The sequence below is a fragment of the Phycodurus eques genome, chromosome 4, assembly GCF_024500275.1.
Source record: "Phycodurus eques isolate BA_2022a chromosome 4, UOR_Pequ_1.1, whole genome shotgun sequence".
Lineage (NCBI taxonomy): Eukaryota > Metazoa > Chordata > Actinopteri > Syngnathiformes > Syngnathidae > Phycodurus > Phycodurus eques.
Genome location: NC_084528.1, coordinates 530,127 through 544,701, shown reverse-complemented (window position 1 = coordinate 544,701; position 14,575 = coordinate 530,127). Strand labels below are relative to the sequence as shown.

At 43.3% G+C, this 14,575-nt stretch overlaps 1 protein-coding gene across 4 annotated transcripts in view; it reads right to left on the bottom strand.

Annotated features, from left to right (window-relative positions):
- ascc3 (activating signal cointegrator 1 complex subunit 3) overlaps window positions 1-14,575 on the bottom strand; it is a 175,459-nt gene that overhangs the window by 55,168 nt on the left and 105,716 nt on the right. For 2 of the 4 annotated variants that reach the window (XM_061673583.1, XM_061673584.1), the window contains exons 25-27: window positions 13,631-13,851; window positions 6,239-6,324; window positions 5,611-5,777 (exon numbers count right to left, since the gene is read on the bottom strand). In XM_061673583.1, coding sequence (XP_061529567.1) covers window positions 5,611-5,777; window positions 6,239-6,324; window positions 13,631-13,851 — 474 coding nt within the window. Of the gene's footprint in view, window positions 1-5,610; window positions 5,778-6,238; window positions 6,325-13,630; window positions 13,852-14,575 lie in introns of those variants that run through there. The other 2 variants (XM_061673585.1, XM_061673587.1) reach the window with 2 other exon arrangements.

The window sequence follows — 14,575 nt, the reverse complement described above, 5'->3', positions numbered from 1 at the left end:
TTTACTTGGTTTTATCCATTAAGTTTAAAAAGCTGCCAATCAAGCTTGTATCTATTACTGCAGCTACAGAAATCAAACAAACATTAGTTAATACAGTTTTTGGTGAACTGGTATGAACAGTTGACTAAATGAGTGAAAACATTGTGGGAATACTATCCCCATTGTGGCATTTCATGCTTACGTAATGTATACTTTGCACAATTATGGAGTAATAACCTTTCTAAATAACATTTTCTAATTCAAGAAATGTGTGCTTATTAATCCCTCCTTGAGCCGTCACCTTATCGTGGTGGAGGGGTTTGTGTGTCCCAATGATCCTAGGTGCTAAGTTGTCTGGGGCTTTATGCCCTTGGTAGGGTCCCCCATGGTAAACAGCTCCACGGTGAGTTACCAGACAAAGCACGGCTCCAAACACCCCGATGACGAACAAAATAAATGGACATAGTTTTCCCTTGCCCTGATGCAGGTCACCGGGGCCCCCCCTCTGGAGCCAGGCCTGGAGGTGGGACTCGAAGGCAAGTGCCTGGTGCCCGGGCCTGCACCCATGGGGCCCGGCCAGGCACAGCCCCGAAAGGGTAACGTGGGTCCCCCATCCCATGGGCTCACCACCTGTGGGAGGGGCCATAGGGGTCGGGTGCAGTGTGAGCTGATCCGATCCCCGTCTTCAGAAACTGGCTCAAGGGACGTGGAATGTCACTTCTCTGGCAGGGAAAGAGCCCAAGCTGGTGTGTGAGGTTGAGAAGTTCCAACTAGATATAGTCGGGCTCACCTCCACACACCGCTTGGGCTCTGGTACCAGTCCTCTTGAGAGAGGTTGAACTCTCAGTATGTTATGAGCTATCATATCAAAAGCCGCACTGAGGTCCAACAAGACCAGAATTGACACCTTTCCCGAGTCAGTATCCAACCTTATATCATTTAGCACTTTGATAAGAGCAGATTCTTTACTGTGATCAGTTCGGAAACCTGATTGAAATTTGTCAAAAAGTCAAGTTAAGTTGAAGAAATTACTGAGTTGATTAAAAATAACTTTCTCAACAATCTTGGCGATGAAAGGGAGATGTGAGATGGGTCTATAGCTTGCTAACATTGATGCGTCCAGCGTTTTATTTTTTCGCAGAGGCTTAATGGCAGCAACTTTAAGAGCTTCAGAAAACTCGCCTGACTGAAGTGAGCAATTGATTATTTGCCGCAAATCAGCAAGCACAGACTTCGCAATAGCTTTGAAAAAGTCAGATGGTATTGAGTCAAAACCGCTTGTTGATGCTGCTGAACCGTTTTCTCTACAGTTTGTTGGTCAACGTCATCAAATTCTGACATGGTTTTCCTGGGTGGTTTCAGATGTAGTAACATTTTATCATTTTGCTGATTTGTGCTAATATTTAACCTGATGGATTGCACTTTTTTCACGCAAATAACAAGCAAATTCATTGCATTTATCTGCTGTTAGGAGTTCTGCAGCTATCTGATTCGGGGTGGGGGGGGTTTGAGCTTGTCAACCACAGCAAACAGAGTGAGAGTATTGATTGTTGAAGTTCCTACTGATGATTTCAGAAAAGTGTTGCTCTCTAGCCCTGACTAACTCTTGGTTAAAATTACAAAGAGTTTGTCTGTAGAGGTCATTGTCAATTTGGAGTTGAGTTTTTCTCCACTTATGTTCTCTTTCCTACACTTTGATTTTGAGGTCTTTACCATCATTGTGCTCCTCTGCGGTGTTCTCGGTCGCCTCAAGATTGTCTTAGTGTTAATAGGAGTGACAGCATTCATGACATTTGAGATTTTAAAGGTGAAATTATCCAAAAGTTCATCGACTGTCTCAGCATTCACAGTTCGTGGCACAGATATGGTCTCCATAACCTTAGTGGTGCTACTCTCATTTATGAACCTTTTCTTAATAGACAGAGGGGGTATCAGGGGGTTCGGTACCTCATACTCCCAAAGCAACCCCCACAGGACACCGAGGGACACGGTCGAAGGCCTTCTCCAAGACCACAAACCACATGTAGACTGGTTGGGCAACTCCCACGCACCCTCAAGGCCCCTGCCAAGGGTGTAGAGCTGGTCCACTGTGCCACGGCCAGGACGAAAACCACACGAGCAATAATTATACACACACACACACCTGCACGGCCCCTCTCACCGTGGGCAACTCCAGAGTGGAAGAGAGTCCACGCTCTCTCGCGCGAGAGAGAGGACTGGTACCAGAGCCCAAGCTGTGCGGGGCTCTGGTACCAGCTCGGGTTCCATCCCTGCCAGAGAGGTGACATTCCATGTCCCGAGAACCAGCTTCTGGAGCCGGGGATCGGGTCGCCAAAGTCCCCACCTTCGGCCACCGCCCATCTCTCACTGCACCCGACCCCTATGGCCCCTCCCACAGGTGGTGAGCCCACGGGAAGGGGTACCCACGTTACCCTTTCGAGCTGCATAAAGCCCTAGACAACTTAGCTCCTAGGATCATTGGGACACACTAACCCCTCCACCACGATAAGGTGACGGCTCAAGGAGAGGTCTTTGTAGTGTATTCAATTAAATATAGGTTGAACATGATTTGCAAATCATTGTATTGTGATTTTATTTCTGTTTAACACAACGTCCCAACTTCATTGGAATTGGGGTTGTCGTTTGCATTGATCAGTAGCGCCTACCTGAGGGAAGGAGCTGGAATGACGCCCTGCATGGTGAAACTATTGGAATATCCTGTCGAGACATCGGGAGAACCGACTCGCCTGCCTAATTTGACCTTCACGTGAGTACAACTCGCTGATTACCAAGTACAAATTAGTGCATAATAATTTTGGATTAGACTAACTCACAAAGATTCCCAGCTTTATCATCGCTCAACCAGCATCCACTCATTTCATTCTCACATCATTTGTTCCCTAATTTTCCTGTAGTTTTCATTAAGTGTCCTCTAAAATTCCACCTCCTGTTGTGCACTGAGTGTTTGAGCGCAACAATTGACCGCTGAAATCGAGAACATTAACGTAGCGAGCCTTTTAGAGAACAGAGATTGAGAGGGTTTTTGTTAGATATATTGTAGAAGTTATCATTTATTTGCTTAGCTTGCATTAGTATTATGGACAATGTTTAGAAAGAAAGATGTCTCGCCTTCAAGAAGATGACTCAGCAGGAATCATCTGAGAGAAGGACGTGGCCGGGACGTGGCAGGTGCCATGTTTTCACCTTGAAACCCTACCCTTAGTGTGTTGTGTCTTGTAGCTTAGTGTGTTGTGTCTTGTAAACTTAGAAACCTCCCTATTTTCAAATAAATGCAGGAGCGACGGGAGAGATTGTTTAGAGGGTGTTGAGAGGCTGTAACCTGAACAATCTCCCATGCGCCCTCCTCATGAGTAAAATGACCAACGTCTTCATTCCTTTTGTGTTTATTCATTATAATGTTTGGTGAGATAAATCCAACAGTTTTCATCACTTTCCCTAAAATTGACCAAAATAAAGAGACGTGGTGCCCTATGTGAGATAAAGATCGCTTTGATTGTAACACTCTCACATTGTATTACCCTGGAAGTAGATGCAGGTGTTTACTTTCCGGCCCTCTTAATTAATTTCGCTTTTATCCAAAAATTTACATGTTTCAAATGTAATTCTAAAGTTGAAGTTTATGGTGCTCTTCTAACTAAGGCCACATCTAATGTAAGCGAACTCCTGGTGTTAAATTTCAACGGCGGTAGGTTTAGAGGTGTTGGAATGCCAGCGAAGGTGGAAACTACTTCGGGAATTAGCCACAAAATGCAAAGGAAACTCCACCCTGTGGTGTCCTAGCCAATACCAGCTGGAGCGACACCCTCGACTTCGAGGAGAACTGCAGCACATTTTCAAATTGCGCGCGTGGGTTGCGCTCGAGTATAAAGGCAAACTGCGCGCAGGACAGCCGCAGTGACATCGGCGTGGTCGCCGCCCGCACGAGTATAAAGAAGCCTTAAGAGACAATGGTTTCAAGTCTCTTCCCCTCCTGTTCGAGTAAAGGTTCTCTTGCAGTTTCTTTTTCTTTTTGTGAAGTATGATATTATTTTTACTCTTCAGACTGCTTTTACTCTTTCCCAATATGTGCTCGATGTTGTCTTGGGTGCTGTTGGTTTTGAGAAAGGTTGTCCAATCATCTTTGAAGTGGGGACATTTTTGAGTAGCGATATATTGTCGCACCATCTCAGTTTGGGTTGAGGCTTATTCTATCTCTTATTAATGTGAGCGATACGGGGTCATGGGAAAACAAGTAACAGGTAACATCGAGAGGAGGGGTGGGTAAAAATAATGCAATTCGATATTGATTCAGCAAAACCTCTGAATAGGTTCACCTTCTGGCCAGTGGGAGGCGCTATACAGTATGGCCCAAAGCCACACTCGACCAAACAACAACAAACGGGTGACTAAAGCAAGCAGCCACGGCAGCAGCAGGGTGAAGCGAGTGACTTTTCCATTTCAATCTGATGTTTGGGGTCATTTTGGATTCTCCAGTAAATCCAAAACACAGGAAATGGACAAAAGACTTGCACCACGATTCACAATACCAACACGAAAACACGTCAAAAGTTGTGCACAGAATTAAGACGGTGGTCTTCAAGGAGTCATTGAATTCGGCAGAAGGAGCGACTGACCCCCGTGTGTCAATTATTCTGCAGACTAGAGCCCTGCAACGGATGCCACACAGGGAGCAATATAGTGAACTTGTCGACAGAGGCAATAAATGAAAGGGGTTTGACGAAGAAAGAACCGGCAATTGTCACAATGCCGCAAATACGCTACTTAATTAAGTATTCCTTAAAAAAACCTGCAAATAATAATAGTAACCCTAACTCGAAAAAGAAAAAATACATTCAGTCGACACTTGACTATTTCAGTGTCATCATAGGTTTACTTTTGTACTCCGTGTGCATAAATAAGCTATTATTGTGCATGTTGTTTATTTTTATTACAATTTTGAAGAGGAAATAAACATTGTTTAAGTTTACATGGACTTGACCTTTTCAGTGTTGCCACACTTAACAGTGCCAAGCCCTCATTGAGATGAGTCAAAACAAACAAACAAACATCTAAGAACATCGTGTACAGGTTTTGGAGAAGGCTAAACCTAATCGAGAAAAAAAGAGATGTAAAGGAAAACTCTTAGGCACATCCATCCATGTAGGCCTCAAAGTACACAAACATATACAGACAAGGAATGGGAATATCAGTGTACACGACATTATATATTTACAGATCAGTGGCAAGAGAGACATGATGGAGAGAGGGAGAGTGAATAAGTGGATAAGAAGAAGGAGAAAAGGGGAGAATAAGCGAGAAAAAAATATCATCTATTGTTTCTGAAAATTGAAGTGCGACAAGATCACAGTAAAGAAAAGAAAGCGAGAAGGGCTGAGGGTTATTTCGACAACTCTTGCTTTTTCCAGCTGCATTAAGACCCATGGCAGATCTTGCGGGAGGGGTGATCATACACGTTGGGCTTGTCATAAAACTTACAGGCAGGTGGAACCGCCACGACTGAATCCTTGTAAAATGTTATGAATACTATTCATCATATGAATATTGTGAAAATCCTACAAACTAAAGAAGAGCAAATCAGTCAGGTAACATTTGGAAAACCCCCTTACATACCAAGCAGGTGGATTTCATCAATGATCAGGATCGCGACTTTCTGAACGTAGCTTCTGTTTTGCCAGCTTCTGCTGACTCCATCCCACTTCTCCGGTGTGGTGACAATGAGGTCAGCCTGCGCGATAGCTCTCATATCTGGGGTCACATCGCCCGTCAGTTCTGTCACTCTACACACAGATAAAGTACGGAGAACACTTTATACTTCTCATATCGAAGATGTACTGTAACTTATCAAATTTACATAACCGGCTCACACCATTGTTTTATTACTTTACTGTTTAAACCTACCAAGCTAAAGATGAACCATGTAAAACATTTTCTGTGCTGAAACATCCGTTTATCTTTTTTAAAACTTCCATTGTAACGCCCTTCTTATACATACAAAAAGGATCAAATGTTGACTGAATCAAAAAATCCATGCATTTGTTACAGTAAAGTATCTAAAATGATGAATCATTTTCTCATGTCAGTCATCGTGATGCTCTCCTTCCCCATTGTTCACTGGTTGATAGACACAAACATCTGGCAACTTTATTGTTCCAAGTGTTCACCCTATCATGCACTTATAGGGCCTACTTCATCGAAGCTTGAATGTGTACTTGTGGCAATTTCTTCCGGCCAAACTCACTTCTTTCCCAGTTTCTCCTCGATCCTGACTTTCCAGTCCTCAATTCTTTCTCTGACCAGCGCTTTAAGAGGGGCGATATACACCACCTGAAAGCACAGTAACAAACATTGATTTACAAACTTAGACATTTTTGATTGAGTGAAACTTATTTGATTGTATTTCTTGACTGCAGGATGTAGCGAGAATTGAATGAATTCTTATATTTACCATCTGTATTTGTGTAACAGTAAATAAGGTCAAACTTATTGACTTATTGACACAATCCGGACTGACCTGGAAAGGCGAGTCATCACACATTCTCTGGGACAACCAGCAATGCAGAGCAATGTTTGGCGACTGCTTGTCACGATAGCTTAGCAATTAGCACCTTGCCCTCCCTTCGTGACACTTTTGTAAGACGCATGGGAAGAAGTGTCGCCTATTTGCTACCATGGAGGCGATGATCTGTGACTTACAATGTGTTGACAAAAAGAAAGCAAAGAGAACTTTTGCCTCTGTGACTCGGCAGCCGCCAGGGGCGTAGTAAAATAGCGCGCAGCAAGCAGCTGTTCAATGTGGACGCGCCAGTAATGTCAGACGCTGGAGTTCCCCCCCCCCCAATATCCAGAACAATCAGTGTTATGGCCGTAACGAATCAACGTTAAGTGATTTCCGGAACAAAATACGGACATTCCGTTACATTTGTCAGCTCTGGTAATGACAGAAAAAGTTTGCAAACCTGTTTGCACACATTATCAATCCATTATATAGGTCTTTCGTGTATGGCTCTTTCAAGACAAATCAGTTCATTTAAATATTTTTTCATAATTATGTATAATCCTTCAAGGGCAAAATCAATAATAATCATTTCATTCTACTTATTAATGCATTTGTTGTCACTAAAAAAACAATGTTAAATGTGGCCACTATCTTTTATCTCCACATTGAGCCAGGTATGGCAGGGTCAGAAATATATGATATCGTAACGCCACATCCGGCATAAGATGAGGTCTTTGTGATACATTCTTCCACTTCCAATGCTACAATATGCAATTAATGTTGTTGTTGTTTTTTTTACAGTAAGTAAACCCTTTTTCTGAGCGGTCAGCAGCTCTCAAAATAAATATCGAACCGTTTATTTCGCGGAACTCGGCGAAAAGAGCATGGACTGATAGGCATGAAAACTGCGTGGCAGGCAGAGGTAAACAAAGGCTGATTGGTACAGAGCTGCCAAATGTTAGGGAACGTCCGTATTTTGTGATTGAAAACACTGAACATTGACTCGTTCCGGCCGTAACACTGAATACAAATTTCTGAAATGAATTAGATCAAATTAACTCACTATTGTAAAAAAAAATAAAAATCAGCACGTCCACATTGAACAGTTGTCCATCCTACCTGCTTTCCGGGTACAACTGCCAGTGAATGCTCGGTGCACGGTACTTTACTACAGTGAACGGCTTCCAAGCCTTGGAGGTGAAAGCTCTCTTTGCATCTGGTGTCAACGCATTATAAATCACTAATCATCATCTCCACTGCACAATGCCGTCATCGCCAAGGGAGACAAGGGGGAAGAACATCGTAGACATATATAGGATATCTATGAGCAGGGTGGCCAACTGTCCTTTTCCCCAACGTCCATCTCCCTCGCTTCCCCGCACACGCGTCCTGTTACCTTCATGCTCCCCCCGGACAATCGGAAACCACAAACTCATGATATTGTTCATGAGTTTGTGGTTTGTGGCAGGGTTGCCAAAATAGGATTACTGCTTTTCCACAAGGCAAAAATTCTATACATTCTATACAAAACATTATTTGTTCAAAAGGTCAAACTATGCCTCTATACAGCGGGTACGGAAAGTATTCAGACCCCCTTCAATTTTTCACTCTTTGTTCTATTGCAGCCATTTGTTAAAATCATTTAAGTTCATTTTTTTCCTCATTAATGTACACACAGCACCCCATATTGACAGAAAAAAAATGTAACTTGAAATTGTTGCTTATTTATTAAAAAAGAAAACCTAAATATCACACAGCCGTAAGTATTCAGACCCTTTGCTGTGACATATATTTAACTCTGGTGCTGTCCATTTCTTCTGATCATCCTTAAAATGGTTCTACACCTTCATTGGAGTCCAGCTGTGTTTGATGATACTGATGGGACTTGATTAAAAAGCCACGCACCTTACAGCTCACAGTGCATGTCAGAGCAAATGAGAATCATGAGGTCAAAGGAAGTGCCTGAAGAACTCAGAGACAGAATTGTGGCAAGGCACAGATCTGGCCAAGTTTACAAAAGAAATTCTGCTGCACTGAAGGTTCCTCCATAATCCTTAAATGGAAGACGTTTGGGACGACCAGAACCCTTCCGAGAGCTGGCCGTCCAGCCAAACTGAGCAATCGGGGGAGAAGAGCTTTGGTGAGAGAGGTAAAGATCACTGTAGCTGAGCTCCAGAGATTCAGTTGGGAGATGGGAGAAAGTTCTAGAACGTCAACCATCACTGCAGCCCTCCACCAGTCGGGGCTTTATGGCAGAGTGGCCCGACGGAAGCCTCTCCTCAGTGCAAGACACGAAAGCCTGCATGGAGTTTGCTAAAAAACACCTGAAGGAATCCAATGTTGTGAGAAATAAGACTCTCTGGTCTGACAAGACCAAGATAGAAATTGTTGGCCTTAATTCTAAGTGGCATGTGTGGAGAAAACCAGGCACTGCTCATCACCTGTCCAATACAGTCCCAACAGTGGAGCATGGTGGTGGCAGCATCATGCTGTGGGGGTGTTTTTCAGCTGCCGGGACAGGGAGACTGGTTGCAATCAAAGAAAAGATGAATGCGGCCAAGTACAGGGATATCCTTCTCCAGGTTGTTCAGAACCTCAGACTGGGCCGAAGGTTCACCTTCAAAAATTACAATGACCCAAAGCACACAGCTAAAATAACGAAGGAGTGGCTTCAGAACAACTTCATGACTGTTTTTGAATGGCCCAGCCAGAGCCCTGACTTAAACCCAATTGAGCATCGCTGGAAAAACCTGAAAATGGCTGCCCACCAACGTCCACCATCCAACCTGAAAGAACTGGAGAGGCTCTCCAAAGAGGCATGGCAAAGGATCCCAAAATCCAGGTGTGAAAAACTTGTGGCATCATTCCCAAAAAGACTCATGGCTGTATTAGCTCAAAAGAAGAAGAAGAAGTGTGTTATTTCAGTTTTCTTTTTTCATAAATCTGCAACAATTTCAACAAATCCGTTTTTTTTCTGTCAATATGGGGTGCTGTGTGTACATTCATGAGGAAAATAATGAACTTAAATGATTTTAGCAAATGGCTGCAATATAAAAAAAGAGTGAAACATTTCAGGGGGTCTGAATACTTTCCGTACCCACTGTATATGGAGTAAAGTGTTTTAAAATAGCGGGTAGAAAGCATACAATAATTGTGAGGGATTTAGTACTTAGTAGAACTTTCATTCCAATTATTGGCCGAAACAGCATTTTGAAAAATTGCGACTCAAATCTCAGCAATTCATTCATTTTCCGTACCGCTATCATCGGGCGAGAGGCGGGGTACACCCTGAACTGGTCGCCAGCCAATCGCAGGGCACATATAAACAAACAACCATTCGTACATACATTCACATCTAGGGGCAATTTTATAGTTTTCATGCACGCAATCGTCCACCATGCCGCCTCTCAGCAATTGCTATACAAAAATAATTTTGTGAAGCAATAAATGCGATACAATTATTATTTTTTCTTTTTAGTATTTAGGACCCTCGGTGATGCTGGAAAGGAGAAATTAAGGAAAATATTCTTGGGGACCATTTTTTTAAAGGGGCCGAGAGAGCCCCCGAATACAATTACGATACTGACAAAATAATATGACACTCGGTAAAAAACGTCCAATTACACAGCGACAGTGGGGCAACAAATTATTTCCTCAGCCACCAATTGTGCAAGTTATCCCACTTAAAAAGATGAGGGAGGCCTGTACTTTTCATCATCGGTATACCTCACCGATGAGAGACAAAATGAGAAAAATCCCCCCAAAAAATCAGAGTCTGATTTTTAAAAGAATTTATTAGCAAATTATGGTGGAAAATAAGTATTTGGTCAATAACAAAAGCTTGTCTCAATACTTTGTTATACACCCTTTGTTGGCAATGACAGAGGTCAAACGTTTTCTGTTAAGTCTTCACAAGGTTTTCACACACTGTTGCTGGTATTTTGGCCCATTCCTCCATGCAGATCTCCTCGAGAGCAGTTTTGTGGTTGACCTTGAAATGTTTCTTACGAAGCCACTCCTTCGTTACCCGGGCGGTGCGTTTGGTATCATTGTCATGCTGAAAGAACCAGCCACGTTTCATCTTCAATGCCCTTGTGGATGGAAGGAGGTTTTCACTCAAAATCTCACAATACATGGCCCCTTTCGTTCTTTCCTTTCCATGAATCAGTCATTCTGATACAACCATCCATCCATTTCTTCCACTTATTGCCGACCTGGAGAGGGCACGCCACCCTTTACCGAGAGAGGACCATGGTCTCAGATTTGGAGGTCCTGATTTTCATCCCAGCCGCTTCACACTCGGCTGCGAATGCTCCAGTGAGAGCTGGAGATCACGGCTTGATGAAGCCAACAGAACCACATCATCTGCAAAAAGCAGAAATGCAATACTGAGGCCACCAAACCGGACCCCATCTACACCTCAGCTACACCTAGAAATTTTGGCCATAAAAGTAATGAACAGAATGGGTGACAAAGGGCAGCCTTGCTGAAGTCGGTGAGTCCAACCCTCACCGAACAGCCCGTATCAGGGGGTTCAGTACCCCATACTCCTGAAGCACCCCCAACAGGACTCCCAGAGGGACATGGTCGAACGCCTTCTCCAAGTCCACGAAACACGTAGACTGGTTGGGCAAACTCCCATGCACCCTCGAGGACCATGCCGAGGGTGTAGAGCTGGTCCACCGTTCCACGGCCAGGACGAAAACCACACTGCTCCTCCTGAATCTGAGAGTCGACTTCCCAGCGGACCCTCCTCTCCAGCACCCCTGAATAAACCTTACCAGGGAGGCTGAGGAGTGTGATCCCCCTATAGTTGGAACACACCCTCCGGTCCACCTTCTTGAAAAGGGGGACCACCACCCCAGTCAGCCAATCCAGAGGCACTGTCCCCGATGTCCACGTGATATTGCAGAGGCGTGTCAACCAGGACAGTCCTACAAAATCCAGAGCCTTTAAGAACTCCGGGCGAATCTCATCCACCCTCGGGGGCCTTTCCATCAAGGAGCTTTTTTACCACCTCGGTGTCCTCAACCCCAGAGATAGGAGAACCTGAAAGATCTGGTGACCAGGATGTGGAAGGTCCGAGAGGATTTTGCACGCTCTTTGTCTTCGTTCTGGCAAGGTCCAAGGTCCCTGGCTTCGGCCACTGCCCAGCTCACACTACAACAGACCCCTATGGCCCCTCCCACAGGTGGTCAGCCCATGGGAAGGGGGACCCACGCTACACTTGCGGGCTGTCCCATGGGTGCAGGCAAGGGAAACCTAAATCCATTCATAATATTCATCATAGGGGTCTTTTTGGTCACCTAGGACCTGTTTGCCATGGGTGACCCCTACCAGGGGCGTGAAGCCCCAGACAACTTAGCTCGTAGGATCACTGTGACACACAAACCCCCCCACCACGATACGGTGATGGCTCCAGCAGGGGTCGTCCTGGTCCCTTTCCAAAAAAGCAGCCCCAAAGCACATGTTTACAGCGCCATGCGTCACAGTAGGTATGGTGTTCTTTGGATGCAACTCAGCATTCTTTCTCCTGTAAACATGACAAGTTGAGTTTTTACCAAAAAGTTCTATTTTGGTTTCATCTGAACATATGACGTTCTCCCAATCCTCTTCGGTATCATCCAAATGCTCTCGAGCAAACTTCAAACGGGCCTGGACATGTACTGGTTGAAGCAGAGGGACAAGTCTGGCACTGCAGGATTTGAGTCCCTGGCGGGGTAATGCTTTATTGATGGTAGCCTTTATTACTTTGGTCCCAGCTCTCTACAGGCCATTTACTAGGTCTCCCTGTGTGGTTCTGGGATTTTTGCTCACCGTTCTTGTTATCATTTTGACCCCACGGGGTGAGATCTTGCGTGGAAGCCCCAGATCGAGAGAGATTATCAGTGGTCTTGTATGTCTTCCATTTTCTAATAAATGCTCCTCCAGTTGATTTCTTCACACCAAGCTGCTTACCTATTGTCTGTATTTGAATGTGGAAAAACGGGGAATTTGGGTAATGTGTAAATTATTTTGTAGGTGGAAAGGTTCGAATCAGTCAGGAAATGTTGAAGCAGGAGGGAATAAGGTAGAATATGGCAGAATGTGGGAAAATGTGAAATGGGGGTAAAAAAGGTGGGAATGTGGGGAATGTTTTTTGAAGAAGTTCTGACTGAGCTGAATGTTTTGAATGTGGAATGGGAATAACTATGTGGAGCCATTCACACAAAGAAATTTAGTGTAGAATAATAGGTGGATGCTGGAATGCTTTCCGCATTCACACAATAATAATAATAAAAATAAAAAAAGAATAGGAAACATTCACATATTATTCCAGTTTTTGTTGTGTACGATAACATTTGCATTCACACAATAATAATTATAATAAAAATAAAAAAAGAATAGGAAGCATTCACATATTACAGTTTTTTTGGTGTACGATAACATTTGCATTCACAAAATAATAATGATAAGGTTTTTGGGTGTAGAATAACATCTGTGTGAATGCTTTACATTCACACAACAATAATAATAATAATAAGAAGAAGAATAAAATAATTTTGGTGTACTGTGAATTCACATAAGAATAATAATAATAATAACAGTAATAAAAAACGTTTGGTGTAGAATAACCATGTGTGAATGCTATTTAAAAACAGACGGGTTTTAGAATATCAGTCTTGCAGCAAATAATTTAATCTAAATGAATTTCAATTAATTTTCAGTCCTTGTATAGTTTTAAAACAGAATCAGAATTTCCCGCTGTCGTTATGGATGACTGTTGGGGATGGGCGGGTGGGCAGTAAGATTTATTTTCATGGGGGGCAAAATCCTCAGCAGCTCCCCTGCCATGAGCGCAAGAAGGTGTCAGTTTGAGAATCCCCTATAATATTATTTTTATTATTATAATTATCAAAGTGGGATGAATTAACTTTTTTTCTGCCTCACTGTTCTATTTATGACCCAGACATATACACATCCTGTACTGTATGTCCTGAACCAAAATGCCTTTGGAGCTGTTAAGAACAAATCCCAACAAAACTAAATTTATTCTGACACACAAATAGTTGCTTAATATGACCAATGGTATGTACAATACAAACAAAGGACTACCCAAAACTAAGACTGGTGGGGAAGACTTGCATTCCTTACCTTAGAGCTTGGGTACTTGTTGAAGACTCTGAACATGGCCAGCTCAGCAGCGATGGTCTTTCCAGAGCCCGTTGGTGCCCCAAGCAGGACATTAGTGTCAGTGTGATACAGTGTGTGGAAGATCTGTGTCTGGATGGGATTGAAGTGCGTGAACTTGTACAAGCTTTCATACTCCCGGTATCCCAAAGATGTCACTGGCAACGGCTGCAGGTCCAACAACTCTGTGAGGGAAATATAATTTGGATATTGGAAGACACATTTCTGGAAAACAAAAAAGTAAAATCATGTTGTTCTGTTTTGAATCGTTTTCGTTCATTACCAATAGAGTCAAACTTTATCGTGGTATCATTTTTTTTAGATTGCAAAAACCTGGGCCCTAATTTATCACAGAGTACGTAGAACAGGTTGTAGGTTCATTCGTACAACTGAAATTTAGTTTGTGTGCAAGTGCAAAAACATCTGTATTGAGAAAAGGTGCGGGGACCCGTCGCACGCACACCAGTAAGTAATGAATGAGCGCTGATAAATCCCACCTGTTCTAAACGTCCACGGTCGCGCACGTTTGTCGTCATTTGAATTGAGAGATGCCTCCAATTGACCATATATAGGAGCAACCATCCTTCGAAGAACGCAGGGATTGAATTCTCTTCCCGAAAGAGAGGGCGGAGAAAATGTATATCTCTGCGAGACAGACATTGATTGAGGAACTTGTCTGAGGAGTCCAAATGTAACCCAGCTGTAATTGAACTTCATCGGTAACCGAAGAAGAAAAAAATATATCTATCTATATATATATATATATATATATATACACACACACACACACACAAACACACGGTGTGTGGTGTTACCAACAACAGGAAAAAATTACATGGGACGATGGAAGAACTGAACCGCTGCTGTCGATTCTATCGATCAGAGAAAGGAGCAGTCTAGAAAATAAAC